Consider the following 24,145-nt stretch of genomic DNA (forward strand, 5'->3'; position numbering starts at 1 on the left):
CATGAATGTGATCTAGGGATGTCAGGGAATTCTGCCACGGATCTCGTTGAGGCTGAATGCCAGTGCATTCGGCCCCCCGAAATCCATGGTGGAACGAAGCCCCCCACCCCACCCCATGAAAGCCACACGAAACAGAGCACTTACCTGCTGCCATCCGCGCTGACTTGCGAATGGCGGCCGCATCTGCGGCCGCCATTTGCTTCCTCATTATAGCCATGATAGGCTACGTAAATAATTACGTAGCCTATCACAGCTAATGCAGGGACGCCATTTGCGTCCCTGTGGAGGCCGTGATAGGCTACATAAGTATTTACGTAGCCTATCACGACAAAAAAACACACAAAAAACAGCAGACGCAAATGGCAGCGGCTACGGCGGCCGCCATTTATGTTCCCCTTTTTTTGCCGCTTTAGCCTACGTAAATATTTACGTAGCCTAAATAAATAAATATTTATGTAGGCTAAAACGGCAAAAAAAAAGGGAACGTAAATGGCGGCCACCTTAGCCTCCACCATTTGCATCCACTGTTTGTTTGTTTTCTGCCATAATAGGCTACGTAAATATTTATGAAGCCTATCATGGCAAAATACAGAGAGGCTAAGGCCGCCGCCATTTGCATCCCTGCAGGCTGCCCAGCAGCTGGATGTCCGGCTGTGGGCGGCCCCGGCTGGTGGCTCTGCGGAATCTCCACGGAGCGGAGCAGGCCAGAGAGAATTTTGGGGGGAGGGACGGAGCTCCTCCCCCCCACCGCAAATGTCACTCTTCGAAAAGGTAAGTGACTTTCCTACATCCCTAATGTGATCACAAGCTTGAGAATATGTGATCTTTGCCCTAAAATGTGCTCACATTCAGGGGTCTGAACAGGACACATTCTGATGTTTAACCCACTAAAGAAAAAAGCTCATACATCCCTAGTTCCAGTGCAAGGAGCCCTGGGACATATAGTTTCCAAGGAGCATTTCCTCCATATTAAGGACATGGGTGCCCACAAAAACTACATTCCACAGCTCCCTGCCATCTAACTTGCTGCCGTTGCAGTGTGCAAAGCACCAGAGACAGAAGGCTTTAAAGGGAGGCCTACAGGGAGGCCACCTGTGTTTCTTCCACCACAGAGAAAGTGGGAAGAAAAGGTAAGGCTACAGTGCTAGGGATCTCTGATGCCTCCAGTGAACGGATTATAAACAGCCTGTGCTTCATTAGAGTTTGGACTAGAGATGGTGGAGAATTTCTCCCCGAAACTTCGGGTGGCCAAGCGCCAACGTGTTCAGCCCCCCGAACAAGTTTCAGGGAGAAATCCTCCGAACCCCCCCACACCCCACACTCCCCCCCGGGACGGGACTTACCTTCACCGAATGTCCCTCCCGGTGGCTGGTCCGGCCGGCGGTTCGGTGGGTGTTCGAGCGAGGCGGGAGCGGCAGCCGGTCTTTCGACCGGCTGCCACCGCCACCATTGCAATGAAAGAAAAAAAAAAATGCCCCCTGATAGGCTACGTGATGATTCACGTAGCCTATCATGGCTAGATTTGCAAAGTCAGCCGTGATTGGCTACGTCAATCGTCACGTAGCCTATCACGGGTGACTTTAAAAAAAAAAAAGTGTGTACGGATAATGGCGGCCCCCATAGGGAGCCGCCATTCCCGTTCCTTATTTGGTCGCTGTAGTCTACGTAAACATTTACGTAGACTACGGCGAAAATAAGGGCAACGCTATTTGCGTTGCCCTTATTTTCGCCGTAGTCTACGTAAACATTTACGTAGACTACAGCGACTAAATAAGGAACGCGAATGGCGGCTCCCTATGGGGGCCGCCATTAGCGTACGCGCTTTTTTTTTTTTAAAGTCACCCGTGATAGGCTACGTGACGACTGATGTAGCCTATCACGGTTGACTTTGCAGATCTAGCCGTGATAGGCTACGTAAATCGTCACGTAGCCTATCAGGGCGCTTTTTTTTTTTAACTTTCGCGTTCGTGGCCGGGGCGAGGCGGGAAGCCTCCTCCCCGGCCTGAACTTTGCGGGGGGACCAGCGAAGCGCCTCCCCCCCACCGCGAACGTCCTTTGAGGACAGGTAAGTGATTTTCATCCACCCCTAGTTTGGACTTATTCATAATCAGTTCTGAGGGGATAATGTCACCCTTATGTGTGTGTTAGGAGACCCCAGTTCAAAACTCTTGTGCTGTTACAACCCATGAATGACAACAGTTAAGGCCAAACTACATTTTCGGCTAATTGTGTAGGTGAAGCTGAGCCTGATATTTTTCTTTACTCCACTGTAACAGCACATGGTCCCAATTTGGACTGGGTCCAGTGAATTCTGGGAGGAAAGGATTAAACTGAGAAGGAAGGATTTAATTTAGGGCTGAATCCTTGCCTCCTGGAGTATGCTGGTCCCAATCTGAATCGGAAGCATGTACAGTTACCTAGAGTAAAGAAAAATATCAGGTGCACCTTCTTGATTAGCAGAATGTGTAGTTTGGCCCTTTGTGCCACATGGGACAGATTACAGGGGCAGGCTTCAGAATCAACGAGTGGTGTTTACACCGCTCAAGCCTAGTCCTCAACACCCTTTGGAAGTAACATAGATCTATTAGTTTCTTCAGTCATGAAATTCTGTGACTGATAATGAGCAGGGGCTTGTGTTGTATAAGACATCCATAGATGATTATTACAATATATTTGACATAGGCTAAGGCTATCGTCTGTTACCCATGAATACACACACACACACACACACACTTCATTTGCTCAACTGCTCTGTTGTCACAAAATGTGACACTGTTGTGAGTGGAAATACATGCATGTTATAGAGAGAAAGAGAAATCTCTCTCTCTCTCTCTCTCTCGTCTGTCTCTCATAATACTAGAACCCACAGTCATAATACGAGAACCCACAGAGAGCCAGTGTGGTGTAGTGGCGAGTGTTGGACTGGAAGTCAGGAGTTCTGGGTTCTAGTCCCCACTCAACCATGGAAGCTCACTGGGTGACTTTGGGCCAGTCACAGACTCTCAGCCCAACCCACCTCAGGGTTGTTGTTGTGAGGATAAAATGGAGAGGAGGAGGATTATGTATGCCACCTTGGGTTCCTTGGAGGAAAAAAAGGCAGGATATAAATGCAATAACTAAATAATAAATAATAATAAATCCAGTAAAGTTACATGGTGGGAGATTCACGACAGGTAAGAAGAAGTGCTTCTTCTCACCATGCATAACAAGCTATGACATTCTGTACTATAAGATATGTTGACCTCTAGCATAGATGTGTTTAGAATAGGGATGTATGAAAGGCACTTACCTTTTGCGGATTATGTTTATGGTTGAGGGGGGGAGGCGTTCCATCCCTCCCCCCGGAATCCTGGCTGGCCGGCTATGCTCCACAGTGATTCTGCAGAGCCACCAGCCGGCTCTGCCAGCAGCCGGACATCCAGCCGCTGGCTAGCAGGGACGCAAATGGCGGCGGCTGTAGCCGCTGCCGTTTGCGTCCCTGCAGTCAGCCGTGATAGGCTACATAAATGTTTACATAGCCTATCACGGCTGACTTAAAAAAAAAAAAAAGGCGCGTACGCAAATGTACGCTCCCCTAGATCAGTGGTGGAATTTTCGTACATCCCTAGTTTAGAATCATAGAAGAATAGTAGGGTTGGAAGGGGCCTACAAGACCATCGAGTCCAACTCAGTGCAGGAATCCAAGTCAGAGCATCCCTGATAGATGGCTGTCCAGCCTCATCTTAAATGCCTCCAGTGTGGGGGAGCTCACCACCTCCCTAGGGAATTGGTTCCATTGTTGTATTGCTCTAACAGTCAGGAAGTTGTTCCTGATGTTCAGCTGGAATCTGGCTTCCTGTAACTTGAGCCCATTATTCTGTGTCCTGCATTCTGGGATGATCAAGAAGAGATCCTGGCCTTCCTCTCTGGGACAACCTTTCAAGTACTTGAACAGTGCTATCATATCTCCCCTCAGTCTTCTCTTCTCAAGGCTAAACGTGCCCAGTTCTTTCAGTCTCTCCTCATAGGGCTTTGTTTCCAGTCCCCTGATCATCTTTGTTGCCCTCCTCTGCCCTGAACCCTCTCCAGCTTGTCTGCATCCTTAAAGTGTGGTGCCCAGAAATGGACACAGTACTCCAGATGAGGCCTAACCAGTGCTGAGTAGAGGGGAACTAGTACTTCCTGGGATTTGGAAGCTATGCTTCTATTAATGCAGCCCAAAATAGCATTTGCCTTTTTTGCAGCCACATCATATTGTTGGCTCAGTGTTGGCTTTAAAAGGAGGTTATTAGACAAACTCATGGAAGATAAGGCTATCAGTGTCTGCAAGTCATGACGTCTACATACTTCCTCCAGGATCAGAGGCAATACATCTCTGGATACTGATTGCTGATTTAACTGCAAGAGAGGCCTATTGCCCTCAGGTCCTACTTGTTGACTTCTCATAGGCATGAAGTAACCTTGCAAAAAGAGATCAGTGTAAAAATGTTCTTGCATTCACATTTGGGGATACAAGTAAGGCAAATTCTGATCAAAAAGGAATCAAAAAGGAATTTTCATATATCCCTAGGACTCACACGTTTCACTTATTGTCTAGTTTAGCCCACAGTCGTTTTGTTAATGACAACCTCTCTCTGCAGTGTCTTGAACATTAGTGGGGAAAGGGAATTGCTCTGTAATTAGCAAACCATACATTCTTCATTCTTGTAACTTTCTCAGCCATCTCTTCTCAGGAATAAGGTGCCGTTCCAGCCTGCCTGCCTGACTTGTCATGATGTAGAAACCCTTTCTCTGAGAAGGACATTGATAGGGATAGGCGAACGAGTAACGTTTGAGATTGCTGGGATTCTTCAGATATTGTCTCTCTGCTATCCCCGTGCCTGACTCCTGTTTGCAATCGCTGCTCGCTCTGTGCAAAGGAGGAAATTGTGCAAACCCATCAGCAATCAAACGGGAAATTTGCACAGTTTTCCTCCATAGGCTAAAGTGGGGCTGATTCAGTCTGCAGGACAAATCTCAAATGAAGTCACGCAAATCAAACGCATCGCACATGTCTGGCAATTTATGAAGAGTTTTTGCAGACACCTGCTCGTGATCGTGTTTGGGGCTTGGAGCAGGGCACGTGTGTTAATTTGGGGTCCTGATTCTGTAAGGGCCCAGTCAAATTAGATTCTTTTAGATTACCAAGATGAAACAAAGCCACTTGTGCCAAAGGATGACAGTTTATTGATAGGAAGTAGATGCAAATTATACATGAAAGGAAAGCTCACACCTCCCCTCAGCTGGCAAAGCAGGCACCCTTGTCACAAGCTGATATGTCTATCTGAGTCCCCAAGATGTTCCTCAGGCCAAATGTTCTCCACGATGGTAGCATGTATTTCCCCTTGAAGCAAGAACAAAGCATGACACCTGTGGATTGGATCTTTTAGACTTTTCTGCCAGGTGCCTACCATCTATTGTGTCTCCTCTTACCCTCCCTTTTCCCAAGCTAAACAATCCCAGCTGTTGTAACCTTCTCTCAGAGGGGAGATGCTCCAGCCTCTTGATCATTATAGTTGCTGTTTTCTGCACTTTTTCCAGCTCTACAATAGCTTTCTTTTAGGCATGGTGACCAGAACTGTACACAGTATTCCAAGTGTGGTTGCACCATAGATTTGTATAGAGGCAGTATGATATTGCTGGTTTTATTATCAATTCCTTTTCTAATTATGCCTAACATGGAGTTTGCCATTTTTAAGTGGGTGCACACTGGGTTGGCATCTTCATTGAGCTGTCCACCACAACCACAAGATCACTTTCCTGGTTGGTCACCACTAGCTCAGATCCCATCAGGCGATACTTACTGCATTTGTCCTTTCAATGCCCATTCTCCTAGTTTGGAGAGATCCTTTTGGAGCTCTTCACAATTCCTTTGTTGTTTTAACCACTCTAAATAATTTGGTGTCATCCACAAACTTGGCCACTTCACTGCTCACTCCTAATTCCAGATCATTTATGAACAGGTTGCAAAGCATTGGTCCTAATACAGATCCCTGTGGGACCCCACTATTTACATCACTCCATTGGGAGAATTTACTGTTTATTCCTACTCTCTGCTTTCTGTTCTTTAACCAGTGTTACTGATCCATAAGAGGACCTGTTCTCTTATTCCATGACTGCTAGGTTTGCTCAGATGCTTGAAGCATCCTAGCCTGGGAAACTAATTGCCTTTCCAGACAGAGAGAGAGAGAGAGAGAGAGAGAGAGTAGGGGAGTGGAAGCCTCCCAGCTCAGGAGAGAGATAAGACACCACTCTCTATGAGAAAAGGGTGAGGCAGCATAGTAATACCAGTTAAGGCCTGTTGTGAAAGGTATGTCAAAGGCCTGCTTACTGGAGCATAAAACTGCTGGTTAAGCTAAATTACACAGGTCTACTACTAGCATCTAAGAACTCAGTGGAGTCCACTTTTTTTTTACTGATTAGCCAACTCACTACAGCATGCTGAGATGTTTCACAAGCAAAAACACAATTTGCATATATCCCTAGACATTACATTATGCCTTCCAAGTATAGAGATGGTCTTTTAACCAGATATGTGTCTAGGTAATAGCTAAAGAGGAGCATTAATGGCTGGTGATTGCTTGGCACTGGACCCACCTCAGCTATTTAGGTGCGGTCTGGGAAGATACAGTTTGGGAGTGGGAAAGTTGCCAGCCAAAGAAACAGAACTGCAGCTGGCTTGCAGGAAGGAGCTTTGTGGGGTTCCACCAGCGTGCTGTTTTCTTTTTGGAAACTGACACTGTTGTACAGACAAGTACTGGTTTTCTGAGTGTTGACCTATTCCTCCATGCTTCGCATGTACATTTGTGGATAACATATATTTCAAAAACACCACAATTTCCAGGCAATGTCTCCTCATGACAATCCTGACACTTGTAAAAAGCTGCCCCAGAAACTCTACTGCTAGGGGACGTGGGAACTATGAAGGAACTGTATTATATTGATTCTATCCTGTGTGGTTTTGTGGTTTTGTGGTGGTGGTGGTTGTTTCTTTTACATCTCAGTGCATGAAAAGCCAGATTATTTTCTATTGGGAATCATCCCTACAAGCTTGACTAAAACTCTGGAATCAGAGTCCCTGGGAGGTACTAATGCAATGGCTTTTAAAGCTTAACCTGTATATTACTCTCGCTATGGGATGTGAATTGCCTAACTCCCCCCCCCCCGCCCCAGTAAACTTTTCCATTTGTTTGTCAGCAGCATATTTTTGACCCAGGAGGCAAGCTTTGAATTTTGTGTACCTGATGTGAATGAGATAGGAAGGATAAGGATGCAACCATCAAGTTAAATAACTAGTCAGTTTCACTCATTCTCTGAAAATATCCAATTGCCAGAGTAGACAGAGCTGGTCTAGATGGAATAATAGTCTGAACCAGTAGAAGGTAATTCCCTATGTTCCCATGGCTGCTTGGCGGGGACTCCTGTAGCCCTCTCCATGGCATGTAACCCCTGTTCATGTATTTGGTTATGTATGGGCAGTGCATCATTATTTATTACTTATATTAATATGTGTGTACAAACTTCCTGCCTTTCTGGGTACATGCCACTCCATGGTGGCTTATGAGAAGTTAAAAATTAAACAAGTATGACAAATGAATAATAATTAAAAATGCAGTGAAAACAGTAAAGAATAGAAGCAGTGCAGCAGATCAGTCAAGGTCCTAAGTAGAAAAAAAATGCCAATGAAATAATACGATTTTCAAAGCCCACTTAAACACAGGCAAAATGGGGACCAGACACATTTCTCTGGGATGATTGTTCCACAAAGGAAACAAGACTACAAAATAGGGAGGTCAGAGAATTCCGCCATGGGTCTGGGTGAGATTCAGCCCCCCGGCCCCCCGAAATCCATGGCGGAACAAAGCCCCCCGCCCACCCCACCCCACGAAAGGTGCGCGAAACAGAGCACTTACCTGCTGCTGTTCGCTTCCTCATTATACCCGTGATAGGCTACGTAAATAATTACGTAGCCTATCACGGCTAACTCAAGGATGCCATTTGCATCCCTGCGGAGGCCGTGATAGGCTATGTAAGTATTTACGTAGCCTATCATGGCAAAAAAAAGAAAAAAACAGCGGACACAAATGGCAGTGCCTATGGCGGCTGCCATTTGCATTCCCTTTTCCCCCCGCCATTTTAGCCTACGTAAATATTTACGTAGGCTATTGTGGCAAAAAAAAAAAGGGAACACAAATGGCGGCCGCCATAGCTGCCACCATTTGCGTCCACTGTTTTTTTCTCTTTTTTTGCCGTGATAGGCTACATAAATATTTACGTAGCCTATCACGGCAAAATGCAGGGATGCAAATGGCGGCGGCTACGACAGCCACCATTTGCATCCCTGCAGGCTGCCCAGCGGCCGGATGTCCAGCTGCGGGCAGCCCCGGCTGGCGGCTCCATGGAATCTCCGCAGAGCGGAGCCGGCTGGAGAGAATTTCGGGGGGAGGGACGGAGCGCCTCCCCCCCACCCCGAATTTCACCCTTCGAAAAGGTAAGTGACTTTCGTACATCCCAACTACAAAATAATGCATGGTGTGGAGAATGTGGATAGGGAGACATTTTTCTCCCTCTCCCAAAATACTAGAACCTTGAGTCATCCCATGAACAGCCAGCACAGAAAGTATCGTGCCTGCTGCTCTCCGAGATTGGGAACTCAACCTTGGTGACAGGGAGAAGGGGGGCTTCCAGTGGGTGGGGCTGGGCTACAAGCTATCCCAAGGTCTCTCCAGCCTCCTTCCCTCCCCCTCTGATGTGCCCCAGCTAGATTGGTAGAAAAGCCCATCTAGCCAAAATGCATAGTGGGAGGAGCGGGGAGGCAAAAATCCCACTCTGCATTGGATGACAGTAAGCCTCTCTGTTTCAAGGGTTATGTCATCACGATAGGATTGCACCCTTAATGGCTTTCCCCATTGCACACATTCTGTTTCAACCAGGCTGTAATCAATGTGGGGAGGCTTGAGGAATCCAGTCTTTGCAGATTCCAATGCCAACTGACCTCATCTACAATTCCCAGAAGAAGAATGTGTGGATCAGAATGTCATTATTTTTTGGATTCCTCTACATTTCTCTGAATTAAATGATGCAGTTCTTGGCTCAAAAGACATACCCAAATGGGTTAGAAGTGCATATTTCAGGATAAAATGCATTCAGAAATGTGAAGTTCAAAGATCTTGATGAATATGTATTTTGTGTAGGGATGGTGGAGAATTTCTTCCTGAAACTTCGGGGGGCCGAGCGCCAACGTGTTCGGCCCCCTGAACAAGTTTTGGGGAGAAATCCTCCGCACCCACCCCGGGACGGGGCTTACCTTCACCGAATGTCCCTCCCAGTGGCTGGTCCGGCCGGTGTTTCGGCGGGTGTTCGAGCGAGGCGGGACCGGCAGCCGGTCTTTCGACCAGCGGCCGCCGCCGCCATTCCAATGAAAGAAAAAAAAAACAAACTCCCCCTGATAGGCTACATGACGATTCACGTAGCCTATCACGGCTAGATTTGCAAAGTCAGCCGTGATAGGCTACGTGAATCGTCACGTAGCCTATCATGGGTGACTTTAAAAAAAAAAAAAAGAGTGTACGGATAATGGCGGCATCCCATAGGGAGCCGCCATTCCCCTTCCTTATTTGGTCACTGTAGTATACGTAAATGTTTACATAGACTACGGCGAAAATAAGGGCAACGCTATTTGCGTTGCCCTTATTTTCGCCGTAGTCTACGTAAACATTTACATAGACTACAGCGACTAAATAAGGAACGTGAATGGCGGCTCCCTATGGGGGCCGCCATTCGCGTACGCGTTTTTTTTTTTTTAAGTCACCCGTGATAGGCTACGTGACGATTCACGTAGCCTATCACAGCTGACTTTGCAGATCTAGCCGTGATAGGCTACGTGAATCATGACGTAGCCTATCAGGGGACGTTTTTTGTTTTTTACTTTCGCGTTCGCGGCTGGGCGAGGCGCCTCCTCCCCGGCCTGAATTTCGGCCGGGCGAGGCGGGAAGCCTCCCCCCGGCCTGAATTTCGGCCGGGCGAGGCGGGAAGCCTCCCCCCCTGGCCTGAACTTCGCGGGGGGAGCAGCGAAGCGCCTCCCCCCCACCACGAACGGCCTTCGACGACAGGTAAGTGACTTTCGTCCACCCCTAATTTTGTGGACGAATGTGCATAATATATATATTAAAATATGTATTTAACTACAAATTTTTGTATGTATATGTGTGTGTGTATATGTGTGTGTGCGCGTGCGTGTGTGTGCATGCGTGTGCATGTGTCTGTCTATCTATCTATCTATCTATCTATCTATCTATCTATCTATCTATCATCTCACAGATTTATGCAGACACTGGACAGAATGAACATATGAACAAACATACCAGAAACAGACTGCGCTATCCATCTCTAGTCAAATGTAATGAAGTGGACATGGGATGGGCAGGGGGGAGTCTTGGAGTGCTGTAGTCAGAACTTCAGGCCCTAAACACTGCCACACAAATTCACTAGGGAATGTGTGAGAAATCCACTCCATTGGATTTTTTTTAGTGGATTTTCCCAATCCACGTCACCTGGAAATGGAAGCAGATTGGAGACATTTTGCCTTTAGAAATCCATACAATTCCAGAATTGTGATGTGTTCCGTGGAACAGAAACAAATTACATCTGATGAAATTAGGGATGTACGAAACTCCCCTTACCTGGCTCTGCCGGGTCCCTCCCCCCGGAATCCTGGCTGCGCTCCACGGGGATTCTGCGGAGCCACTGGCTGGCTCCACCAGCAGCTGAACATCTGGCCACTGGCTAGCATCCGGAACCCTGGCTCCGCTCCGCGGGGATTCTGCGGAGCCGCTGGCTGGCTCCGCCAGCAGCTGAACATCCGGCCGCTGGCTAGCAGGGACGTAAATGGTGGTGGCCATAACTGCCGCCATTTGCGTCCCTGTAGTCAGCCGTGATAGGCTACATAAAGACGTATGTAGCCTATCACGTCTGGCTTAAAAAACCAACAACGCACGTACGCAAATAGTGGCGGCTACAGCCGCTGCCATTTGCATTCCTTCTTTTGGGCCGTCTTAGTCTATGTAAAAATTTACGTAGACTAAGACAGCGAAAATAAGGGGAATGCAAATAGCGTCAGCTATGCTATTTGCGTTCCCCTTATTTTTGCCGTCTTAGTCTACATAAATATTTACGTAGACTAAGATGGCCCAAAATAAGGAATGCAAAAGGCGGCGGCCGTAGCCGCCGCCATTTGCGTACGCGCTTTTCTTTTTTTTAAGTCAGACGTGATAGACTACAGAAGTCTTTACGTAGCCTATCACGAATGGGGGGGGAACAGACTGCAGATGGCAGCGGCGGCAGCAGCCGGTCGGAAGACCAACCACTGCCGCCGCCTCCGCCGAAGCCACTGCTGGAGCCGCCGCCGTCTGGAATACCTGCCCCAGGTAAGTCTCGTTCCGGGGGTATCCGCGGGGGGCGGGGGGTGGCAGGCCGTTCTGCCACGGAGTTCGGGGGGCCGAATGCACTGGCATTCAGCCTCACCGAGATCCGTGGCGGAATTCTCTGACATCCCTACATGAAATGCATGCAGCTGAAAAGTGTGCAAAGTAAAATTCATAGATTTTTTTTAAAGTGCACAAATATGCTTTGGTCAATAGGTGCATGTGTACAAAGATGTGTATCACTGGAAACATTTGCAATTAAAAAAAGCAAAATATCCACATGGATTTATTTCTGCATGGGACTAACACAGGATGGATTTGGAGGTGGAAGACAGAGGGGGTCTGGGGAAATGGAGCTGGCAGATCCACTCCTCATTAATATTAGTGGCAGCAGGTAGACAGTCATGGGAACCATGTGGAATATAGTCATTGGAAATGTGAAATAGATAATTTTGAACTTGCCGGTGCAGCTCATTTTACACCTCTGCCCTGAAAACATTTGACCACCTGTTCCTTCCACAGAAGGCCAAGAGGTTATGAATGTGTTTGCATTTGCAGAAGAAACACAGCAAATTTATTAGCTTCAAATTCTACCACCTTCCTGGGAATGTGGCTGAAATTATTATTTTTCCATCTTGATGGTAGAATTTGACCCAAAGAGCCGTGAATGCATTCCTAAAGCATATATTCCAATTGTCCTGATTTTATCAAGGACACTCCCTATTTTCCGATAGCCATTTCTCCTCACTGATTGACCTTATTTTGTCCCTACTCTTCTCTATGGGGATGCCTCATTAAAAATGTTTCTGCTGTATGTTGCTAGATTGCCCATCTTTCTAATCAAGGTCCATCTCAACTGATTAAATAATATCTGAGTTGGATGTAGTGGTGGTTACATACTTTTCTTTAATGCACATGCATGCAAATACACATGCATGGACATTAAGGTGCCGTGTGGTTAGGGATGTACGGACTGTGTAAAATCCGCTCCCTCTGTGTTTTGCAGATTGTCAGGTGCCTGTCATTCTGTCATCCACCCACAGACAGGTGCAATTTTTTTTTTCGTCATGAGGAAAAATACGGAAATAATTATGTAAATATTTACATAAGTATTTACATAATTTACCCCAGTACGTAACATTTAGTGTATTGTCCCCTATTCCATTCTACATTTCCTCAGCAGAAACATACGTATTTTTCTATGGAGTTATATGCGTACATTTTGGGAAAGTAAAAAAATCATCCTAAAGTCCACAGACTCCACAGGGCCTGAGGGGGTCACTCTGCAGTGGATTTGGCAGGTTGGATTCTTAGAAATCTGAGCTCATTTTAATCCATGTCGAATTTCTCCAGCATCCCTACATGTGGTATACTGCCCGCCATAGTGATGCTCATTCTGAATTGTTGATAGCAGATGGTAGGACAATTGTGTTCCCCTTTTTCTTTCTGGAATATCTGCAACCAAGAGCACAAGCACCATATTGGTTTTCAAAACTGTGAAGGACAGGCCACTGAAGAGTAAATTAATACAGCATATAAGAAACAAAGAACAGCCTTCAGGAATTTGTAATATTGGGATGGGAGTGTCAGAGTCAGTGTTATCATATGGAATTATTAGCAGATGCCTGGTCTTAGCACCTGGTGCCTGCATCTGGACAGATGCCTTTTGAATTCCCCACAGTGCCCTGGAGTGATGCTACAGTGGACCATTGCAGGACATTAAAATGTCTACCCCTGCATGCAGCCACTGAAGTAGGAAAGGGATCACCAGAGGCCTCCTCAAACCTGGAGGTAGCACACAGGGAATGGTGCTCTTCATTGGTATAAGGTATCACAAACACATGCCTGTTTTCATTGGTGACATATTGGCAGGAATGCTAAAGTTCTTCTAAAGCTGCTCTTCTAAAGCTAGGGATGTACGGAAGTCACTTACCTTTTCGCAGCTTGGATTCGCGGTGGGGGGAGGCGCTCCGTCCCTCCCCCTGGTATCCTCCCTGGGCTGGTTCCGCTCCGTGGCGGCTCCACAGAGCTGCCGGCCAGGGCCGTCCACAGACGGAGTTCCGGCCCCAGATGGGCTGCTGCAGATGCAAATGGCGGCATCCATAGCGGCCGCCATTTGCGTCCAGTGAAGCTGCCGTGATAAGCTACGTAAGTATTTACATAGCCTAGCATGGCAAGCCAAAAAAACCAAAACCAAAACAAAAAACAGCATACGCAAATGGCGGCAGCTATGGCGGCCGCCATTTGCGTTCCCTACTTTTAGCCGTTTTAGCCTACGTAAATATTTACGTAGGCTATTACGGCGAAAAAAAGGGGAATGCAAATAGCGTAGTGGGCTGGGGTTTTTTTTGGCTTGCTGCTGTTTTTTGTTTTGTTTTTTTTGGCTTGCTGTGATAGGCTACATAAATACTTACATAGCCTATCATGGCTATGATGAAGAAGGGCGGCCGCCATTCGGAAGTCAGCGTGGACAGCAGCCGGTAAGTGCTCCATTTCGCACACCTTTCATGGGGGCGGGGGCTTTGTTCCATGACAGATTTCGGGGGGCTGAATGCACTGGCATTCGGCCTCACCGAGATCTGTCGCGGAATTCTCTGACATCCCTATCTCAAGCTGCAATGGGGTTCTACTGATTTCTAGGGGTGCACGAAAGCCACTTACCTGGTCTCGCAGCTTGCTTTGCGGTGGGGGGGAGGCGCTTCATTGCTCCCCCCAAAGTTCAGGCCGGGGGGGGAGGCTTCCCTCCTCGCCCAGCCAAAATTCAGGCCAGGGGGAGGCTTCCCTCCTTGCCCGGCCGAAATTCAGGCCGGGGAGGAGGCGCCTCACCCGGCTGCAAAATTAAAAGTTAGGGAAAAAAACGCCCCCGTGATAGGCTACGTGACGATTAACGTAGCCTATCACGGCTAGATCTGCAAAGTCAGCCATGATAGGCTACATTAATCGTCACGTAGCCTATCACGGGGGCGTTGTTTTTTTTTTACTTTTATTGGAATGGCGGCGGTGGCAGCCGGTCGAAAGACCAGCTGCCGCCTCTGCCCCTGTCGAAGACCTGATGAACCACCGCCGGGACCTGCTGCCGGGAGGGACATTCGGGAAAGGTAAGTCCCGTCCCGGGGGGGCGGGGGGCGGGGGGGCGGAGAATTTCTCCCCGAAACTACTTCAGGGGGCTGAACACGTTGGCACTCAGCCCCCCAAAGTTTCGGGGAGAAATTCTCCCCCATCCCTACTTTCTCCTTCCCTCTTCAGCCCTTTGCACATTTTCTGCTACTGTTCTAAGGATGGACGAAAGTCCCTTACCTGGTCCTGCTGCTTGCTTCGTGGTGGGGGGGAGGCGCTTCGGTTCTTCCCCCTAAGTTCTTGGTGGGGGGGAGGCGCCCCGCCCCTCCTGGCCAAAATTCAGGCTGGGGGGGAGGTGCCCCATCCTTCGCCGCTGAAATTCAGGCTGGGGGGGAGTGCCCCGACTCCCCGGCCGCAAAATAAAAAAAGTAATTTTTTTAAAAAACAAAAACACGTGATAGGCTACGTAATGATTTACGTAGCCTATCACAGCTAGATTTTCAAAGTCAGCTGTGATAGGCTACGTAAATCTTTATGTACCCTATCATGGGTGACTTTGGAAAAAAAAAAAAGCGCGTACACAAATGGTGGCGCCCAAGTCCTATCACGGCTGACTTTGAAAATCTAGCCATGATAGGCTACATAAATCGTTACGTAGCCTATTACGTTTTTTTTTTTTTACTTTACTTTGTAATGGCGGTGGCGGCAGCCGGTCGGAAGACCGGCCGCCGTCCCCGCCCCCGCCGAAACGCCGCCAAAACGCCGCCAGGACCCGCCGCCGAGAGGGACATTCGAAGGAGGTAAGTCCCATCCCGGGGGGGGCAAGGTGGTGGTGGAGAATTTCACCACCAATTTCCGGGGGCCGAATGCGTTGGCATTCGGCCTCCCAGAGATTCGTGGAGAAATTCTCCGCCATCCCTATGTTCTGAATAGTTGTCTAGGAAGGGCTAGGGGCATCAGAGAAATTTGTCTGAGGAGTGGATTTCAATGGGTTTTCCTAGGCTTGGCCCCCTGGACTTCATTTTGCTTCCCACTGCAGCACCCAATTCGATCTGTAGTGAGTTGCGGCCAGTTTGGTGATTTTTTAGGAACGTTGTGCAAGGGGCGGGGGGGGGGCTTGCTTTTTGCACAAATTTCTGAGCACATTGCACAACTCAGGACTGAATTTGTGCAAATTATGCAAACTATAGCCAAATTTGTGTATTTTGTGCAAATTTAGTCATAATTTGCACAAATTCAGCTGCAATTTGTGCAAATTGCTCAGAAATGTACACACACTGTGGAACCTTTCCAAAATGTGCAAAAAAGGTTCTCAGAGTCTGGGGAGTAGCCTGCAGCTCAGCCCACAGACAGAAAGCAAGTTGTACATGCCATGGAACTCAGTCAAGCTAAAAAAAATCTGGATTTCCCAGCGACGGACATCCCAAGGAAGGGTGGCGGGTTGTTACAGAAAAGAGGCTGCAGTGAAAAAAGGGAGGTTGAAAAGCCCTGGTGCCTGCAAGGAAGGCTGTGTGCTGTCCTTCTGATTCTACCCAATTTTAATTATAGTTTCGTTTTGTGTTTCTAAGCAGAAAATATGAAATCATTACTCATTCTGAGCAAGAACTTGCTGGCCTTCAGCCTTGAAATTGCCTTCAGCCTTGAAATTGCTCTGAGAAGCTAGTGTCAGGATCTATACCAAGGCTGGGGAAGCTGTGGTCTTCCAGATGTTGTTTGAGAATTCCCATCATCCCCGATGTTTGGCCATGCTGGCTAGGGCTTTGGGGAGTTGGAGCCCAACAGACCACAGGTTCTGTACCTCTGACCTCAACTCATCATCTCTCATATAGGGATGGGGAGAAATTAATTCTGTTCACATTTTAATGTGAATTTACCTAGTTTCACACTCCAAAAGCAAAACTCAGTTATATTTCGAAATGTGCACTTCTCCAAATTTTGTGACGGAGATCTCAATGTTTCCTTTTCTAATGTCTGTCTTAGTGAAAATAATGCTAACGGTGCATTATATTAGGAAACTTGCTTTCATGAAATATGCACATTGAGCAGAATTGCACATGCAATTGCACATGTTAGAAGAAATGTACACAAAAATGTGGACTTTTTTAAAATAAAAAAATCATAAAGTTTGGGATTAAGTCCATTTAAAATTGGAAAAAAAATCTCAAAATCCAGGATGAACCCAATTTAAGACTGGAAAAAGGATAAAGCGAAGTTTATGGATGTGTCCATCCCTACTCTCATACCATGTTGTTATCTGAGACTGGGTCCCTTACCCTCACCCCCCACACACGTACAGACAACCAACCATGTCTGGGATGGAGCTCAAAGTAGTTTTTAGTTGCTCTGAGCATGCACAGATAGCTCTCCCCTCCCCACCCCCAAAGTAGCACAACCAGTCCTCATACTTCAAGAACTGCAACACTGGTTTCTTCACAACCTTACACTAAAGCAGGCTTCAGTTGAAGCAAGATTGCAATCTATACAAGCCAAGAAATTCTGAGAGGCATGCTGCTGACATAATAGAGGGAAAAAGGAAAAGTTCCTCCTGTGCAATCACCAAGTCATTGCTGACTCCTAGAGGGATGCTGCTTTCACTGGTGTTGTCATGGCAGACTGTAGCGGGGTGGTTTGCCATTGCCTTCCCCAGTCGTGACTACCTTTCCCCCAGCAAGCTGGGTACTCATTTTACTGACCTCGGAAGGATGGAGGGCTGAGTCGACCTGAGCCGGCTACCTGGGACCCAGCTTCTGCTGGGATCGAACTCAGGTCATGGGGAGAGTTTCAGTTGCAATACTGCCGCCTTCCACACTGCGCCACACGAGGCAAAGGAAGGGTCCTCCTGTGCAAGCACTGGGTCATTACTGAACCCTAGAGGGACGCCGCTTGCGCTAGCGTTTTTGTGGCAGACTATAGCGGGGTGGTTTTCCATTGCCTTCCCCAGTCGTGACTCCCTTTCCCCCAGCAAGCTGGGTACTCATTTTACCGACCTCAGAAGGATGGAGGACTGAGTCGACCTGAGCCGGCTACCTGGGACCCAGCTTCTGCTGGGATCGAACTCAGGTTGTGGGGAGAGTTTCGGTTGCAATACTGCCGCCTTCCACACTGCGCCACACGAGGCAAAGGAAGGGCCCTCCTGTGCAAGCACTGGGTCATTACTGAACCCTAGAGGGACGCCGCTTGCGCTAGCGTTTTTGTGGCAGACTATAGCGGGGTGGTTTGCCATTGCCTTCCCCAGTCGTGACTCCCTTTCCCCCAGCAAGCTGGGTACTCATTTTACCGACCTCAGAAGGATGGAAGGCTTTATAATATTTGTCTCTATAATAGAGACAAATGCATATTTTCTTCAATGTTGAGAATGTTTTTTTTTATTGTTCTTGTTCAATATGTAAAACAGCGTGCAAGGGGGAAACAGATTTCTGTCAAATGGTGCTACATTTAGACCTGAAAAAGAGAGAGTGTTCTTATCATATAGTTCATACCATAATATCAGCTTTCTCTACATTACCCATTATGTTTGTTCAGGGGCTAGAAAACCACAGTTGAATCAAATGATTCATGTGAGGATGCATTGCTGGAGCCATAATTATTTTGTTCTTTGTTCTTTTACAGCGGTAAAATATTGTTAATAGCACTCTCCAAAAAATGGAAGAAGAGTGCTATAGCAATTCCGTCACCTAATGCTAGTCTTTACTTCTGTTGATACTAAATGGAGCATTTGAACTTCCCATTTGAAATGTAAGATAAGGGAACAATCCTACCCTCCCAAAAAAAAGCCCAAACAAACAATCAAACAAACATGGGAGGGATGGAATGGAGTCTCCTTGAAGAGGGCATGGTTGGGTGGAATGCTGAACAGGAGCACTCCACTTTGCAGCATTCTGTCAGTTGCAATGTGGAGTGCTCTTGTTCAGAGTTTCAGCCAACCATGCCCTCTCCATGGATATATGTTTGCTTTGCTCCCTATAACGGTCAGTCAGCCTTCTATGCTCAGTCTTCACTGGGCTGGTTTAGTTTTTTTTTACCCACCCACCCCCCGTGTGTGTGTGTGTGTGTGTGTGTATTTCTGAAATCCTTGAGGTTTCCTGACACTGTTGATACCTCCTCCTTGTGCATGAGTAGTGCCAGTTGGCTGCATGAGGATCAAGTCTCAGAGAATGAGTTTGCTATTGTTAGATAAGATGGATCTCCCTCTCTCTCCTGCCTCTAATTTCCAAATGAGTACACAGTTCATTTTCCTTCCCCATCCCTGTTATCCCCCTCCCCTTGTGTATGTATGCATGTTTCTAATGGATGGATGCAGCTCTGAGATCCTGGCAGAAGGTATTTTAAATATTTAGTTGTTAACATTGAACAAACATACGTGCTACCATGGCAATAAAGGAGATGAGCAAATGTTCACTGAGATTCCACGTTTGCTCCATGAAGAAAGTTTTATCTTTTGCTTTTGGCAGTAGAGGCCGTGGCTCTGATGTCAATGGGGTGGTGAATCCACTCCAGGTTTCAGTCAGAACTAATCAGAACTCTAAAGGAGCTATCCAAGGTGCTTCAGAGTGGATTCACTGCCCCACTGACATTGAAGCCACCAGACTCCACTGGATTTTGGTTTTCCTTTGTAATATTATTCTCTCTCTCTCTCTCTCCCCCCCCCCCTCTCTCCATCCATGCAAAGCCTGCAACTAGAAGGCAGCGAAGTCCTCCTTGGTCCGGAAGTAACTTGTGGTCCTCCAGAAGTGACAGTCTCCACCCCATTTGCCCTGACAATACCACACTGTGCAGAAGTGAACTCTGAACACTGGAACATCCACCTGAAAAAGAAAAAACATCAGGGCAAATGGGAGGTGAGTGAAACTCTCTCCTGAGATGTCCTAGAGAAAAGATGGATCTTACAAAAATTTTAGTTTGTATTTATTTTTAAAATTTTATTTATGCTATCCATACATAAAATAACCCTTAGCAATGAAAGCACATTTGCACACAGCAGCAATGCCAACTTATGGACTCCTACTGTTGTACCCACTGGTACCGCTGCCACTGTTCACAACCCCCCCCCCCGCACTCCTTGGTGGTGTCTCAGACTGGCACAGAAAAGTTGCTTTCTTCTTTAATAGGCTAACATGTAAGACATCTATGGGTTTATTGGAACGGAATACAATTTGGGGGTGTTGATTCATATTGTTTAAAATATTTTGCCTGCAATCCTATGAACATTTACTTGAGAGTAGGTCTCATTGTAATTAAGGCTTCAATCCTATGCATGTTCAGAAAGAAAGAAAGAAAGAAGAGTCCTACAGCTCCCAGCATCCCTCCAGCCAACCATGCTGGCTGGGGCATGTTGGGAATTGTAGGAGTTTCTGTCAAAACATGCATAGGATTGCAGCCTAATCAGATCTGTTTCTCAGTAAGCATGCATGGCATCCTACAACTTACTAAATTTGGAGGTGGAAAAAGAGCCCCATGACTTTCTTTTATTCAATACAGCATCTTCAGGTTTTGGAGTAGGTGTGACAGACAAAATCAGTATCACACTGCATTATATTTCTACAATATAAAATCAACATCATGCTGCAATAGTTCTACGATATAAAATCAATATCACACTGCAATATTTCTACAATATAAAATCAATATAACATCTACAATATAACATCAATATAACATCTACAATATAAAATCAATATAAAATCTACAATATAAAGTCAATATAAAATCAACGTCATGCTGCAATATTTCTACAAAATGATCAGCCTTTTTGTTTATTTTTTTAAAGCATACCGGCTGTTGCTCTTTGGTTCCTCCAGAAGCCCCACTACCCCACCCCCAAAGAAATTGTGGCCAAGAAACTACCCTCAGTTTTAAAAGCCATTTGCCTTTGCCATGTGGCACAGGTAGGGATGTTGGAGAATTCTGCCACAGATTCCAGGGAGGCCGAATTCCAGTGCATTCACCCCCCCAGAATCTGTGGTGGAATGAAGCAACCCCCCCGCCACCCCCCGAAATGGGCCCAGAATGGAGCCTACCTGTTTGCAGCCATCCGGTGCTCTGCGGCTGCCATTTGCCTTCCCACGAATGGCCGTGATAGGCTACGTAAGTATTTACGTAGCCTATCACGGCTAATGCAGGGATGCCATTTGTGTCCCTGCGGAGGCCGTCATAGGCTACGTAAATATATACATAGCCTATCATGGCAATAGGCAGGAACGCAAATGGCGGCCGCTTAGGGGTGGATGAAAGTCACTTACCTTTTCTCGCAGCTTGTTCGCGGTGGGGGGGAGCGCTTTGCTGCTTCCCCCGCGAAGTTCAGGCCGGGGGGGGAGGCTTCCCGCCTCACCCGGCCGAAATTCAGGCCGGGGAGGAGGCTTCCCGCCTCGCCCGGCCAAAATTCAGGCCGGGGAGGAGGCGCCTCGCCTCGCCCAGCCGCGAACGCGGAAGTAAAGAAAAAAAAAACGTCCCCTGATAGGCTACGTGATGATTCACGTAGCCTATCATGGCTAGATCTGCAAAGTCAGCCGTGATAGGCTACGTGAATCGTCACGTAGCCTATCACGGGTGACTTTAAAAAAAAAAAAGCGCGTACGCGAATGGTGGCCCCCATAGGGAGCCGCCATTCGCGTTCCTTATTTAGTTGCTGTAGTCTACGTAAATCTTTACATACGCTACGGCGAAAATAAGGGCAACGCAAATAGCGTTGCCCTTATTTTCGCCGTAGTCTACGTAAACATTTACGTAGACTACAGCGACCAAATAAGGAACGGGAATGGCGGCTCCCTATGGGGGCCGCCATTATCCGTACACACTTTTTTTTTTTTTTTTAAGTCACCCGTGATAGGCTACGTGACGATTCACGTAGCCTATCACGGCTGACTTTGCAAATCTAGCCGTGATAGGCTATGTGAATCGTCACGTAGCCTATCAGTGGACGTTTTTTTTTTTCTTTTATTGCTATGGCGGGGGCGGCAGCCGGTCGAAAGACCGGCTGCTGCTCCCGCCCCGCTCGAACACCCGACGAACCGCCAGCCGGACCCGCCGCCGGGAGGGACATTCAGGGAAGGTAAGTCCCGTCCCGGGGGGGGCGGGGGGGTGGAGGATTTCTCCCCGAAACTTGTTTGGGGGGCCGAACACGTTGGCGCTCGGCCCCCCGAAGTTTCGGGGAGAAATTCTCCGCCATCCCTACGGCCGCTATGCCATTTGCGTCCCTGTCTTTTGTCATGATAGGCTATGTATATATTCATATAGCCTATCACAGCAAAAGACATGGACGCAAATGGCGGTGGCTACAGCAGCCACCATTTGTGTCCCTGCACAGCCCAGCAGCGGCCAGATGTCCAGCTGCGGGCGGCCCCGGCCGATGGCGCTGCGGAGTTGCCGCGGAGCGGAGCCAGGTGGGGAGGATTTCGGGGGGAGGGATGGAGAGCCTCCGCCCCACTGCAGATGTCCCTGGATGAAACCAGGGAAGTGTTTCGTACATCCCTAGGCACAGGGAGCTGTTTCTTGAGAAGTGGAGTTCTAAATCCCTCTTGGACTTTTGGAACTAGAATTCAGTTATTTGGATCTCAGCCAGATTGTGGAACTGAGTGAAATCTGTTTGGGTAGGAAGTCCATGCAAAACAATATAGATATACTCCATTCATAATCATGTTTCCTACTTCTGAGGACAGAGCTTTTAAAATAGGAGAGGACCATAGAATTTATGAACAGGAGGCAACCATAACCAGGAAAAGGTTAATCTCTTTGCCTGAGGCTGCTGTTGAAGGCACAGAGCAGGCCACTAGAAACACTGAGTTGGATCCAAAGATTCCCTTGTTGAAATGGAAGGAGTGTCCCTCCATTTATGGAAGCTTCTTCTGTTGGAGGAAGGTAACCTTTGGATCCAGTTCATTGGCTCCCCCTACCTATGTTGGGTCTTGAGCATCAAGCTACAAATGCAACCCATGTCTACTGGACCACGGTAACTTCCTCTAATACTTATATTATTATTACAGGTTCCAATCTAATTAAGAAAACATGAAACATAGTCACTGAAATACTGTGGTATTCATTCTAAAAAGTCATACCAATTTTGGAAAATAACATTTCCCCCTCTTTCTCTGTATTTAATGTTGCTGTTTTTAATAAATACAGGAAGTGATGTCTGTGGAAGAGGAAACTACTTCATGTTACTGCCTCTTGGACCCATATGCCTGTCACATTCTCTTGGACAGTTTTGGAACTTATGCTCTCATTGGGGAGCCCCTCTCTGATTGTTCTGTTAAAGAACTGAAAGTAGCAGTTTTTGGCTGTATGTCTTGTAACTCACTGGATTACAGTCTAAGAGTCTACTGTGTGGATAATACTCCCTGTGCATTTCAGGTAAGATAGCAAAACCATGCCTTTTTATTTTCAAGCTTTTGTTCATGCTGCTTCTCTTCCCAAACAGAAATATTGGGAGAAACAAAGAGGAAGAAGATAAACTATATCGTGGAGGGACAGGGACTTGGTAGACCTAAAAGATCCAATTCTAATCACATTTATTTTGACACAGTACTATAATTTACTTTCATCCAACTCTGTCATTCCATGTGCGTGCACTATATCGTATGTTTGGCAGGGACTCTTACTGCAGAGAACTGATGTAGTATAGTGGCTAAGAAAGCAATGCTATATCCCCTAGACAGCGTCTCGGGAGAAAGGATTTCTCAGTTTCCTGGCTCTATACTTCTAGACAGTGCTATGAGCTCTGAGTCAGGAAACTGCTAGGGATGTCCGCGGAATCTGCTGCAGACTCCAATGAGGCCGAATTCCAGTGAATTCAGCCCCCCAAAGTCCGTGGCAGAACAGATGCACTTACCTGTGCCTCTCTTAGGGGTGCACGAAAGTCCCTTACCTGTCCTTGAAGCTTTTCGTGGTGGGGGGGAGGCGCTTCGCTGCTCCCCCCGCGAAGTTCAGGCCGGGGGGGGAGGCTTCCTGCCTCGCCCGGCCGAAATTCAGGCCGGGGTGAGGCTTCCCGCCTCGCCCGGCTGAAATTCAGGCCGGGGAGGAGGCGCCTCACCTCGCCTGGCTGCAAACTAAACAGTTAAAAAAAAAAAAGGCCCCCATGATAGGCTACGTGACGATTAACGTAGCCTATCACGGCTAGATCTGCAAAGTCAGCCGTGATAGGCTACGTAAATCATCACGTAGCCTATCACGGGTGACTTAAAAAAAAAAAGGAAAAAAAGCGCATACGCAAATGGCGGCCCCCATAGGGAGCCGCCATTCGCGTTCCTTATTTGGTCGCTGTAGTCTGTGTAAAGGTTTACGTAGACTACGGCGAAAATAAGGGCAACGCTATTTGCGTTGCCCTTATTTTCACCGTAGTCTACGTAAACCTTTACGTAGACTACAGCGACCAAATAAGGAACGGGAATGGCGGCTCCCTATGGGGGCCGCCATTATCCTTACGCGCTTTTTTTTTTTTTAAAGTCACCCGTGATAGGCTACGTGACGATTTACATAGCCTCTCACAGCTGACTTTGCAAATCTAGCCGTGATAGGCTACGCTAATCGTCACGTAGCCTATCACGGGGGGCTTTTTTTTTCTTCTTTTATTGGAATGGCGGCGGCGGCAGCCGGTCGAAAGATCGGCTGCCGCCCCCGCCCCTGACGAAGACCCGACGAACCGCCGGCCGGAC

The 24,145-nt window shown here is 47.4% G+C and overlaps 1 protein-coding gene across 1 annotated transcript in view; it reads left to right on the forward strand.

Moving 5' to 3' along the window:
• The window catches only part of UNC5D (unc-5 netrin receptor D), a 721,393-nt gene that overhangs the window by 651,321 nt on the left and 45,927 nt on the right, over nt 1-24,145 (forward strand). The window contains exons 13-14 of the mRNA XM_084807245.1: nt 19,168-19,336; nt 22,617-22,844. Coding sequence (XP_084663371.1) covers nt 19,168-19,336; nt 22,617-22,844 — 397 coding nt within the window. The remainder of the gene's footprint in view (nt 1-19,167; nt 19,337-22,616; nt 22,845-24,145) is intronic.

This window comes from Heloderma suspectum, chromosome 6, assembly GCF_057233095.1.
Source record: "Heloderma suspectum isolate Gila_16-S chromosome 6, 16-S_ref, whole genome shotgun sequence".
Lineage (NCBI taxonomy): Eukaryota > Metazoa > Chordata > Lepidosauria > Squamata > Helodermatidae > Heloderma > Heloderma suspectum.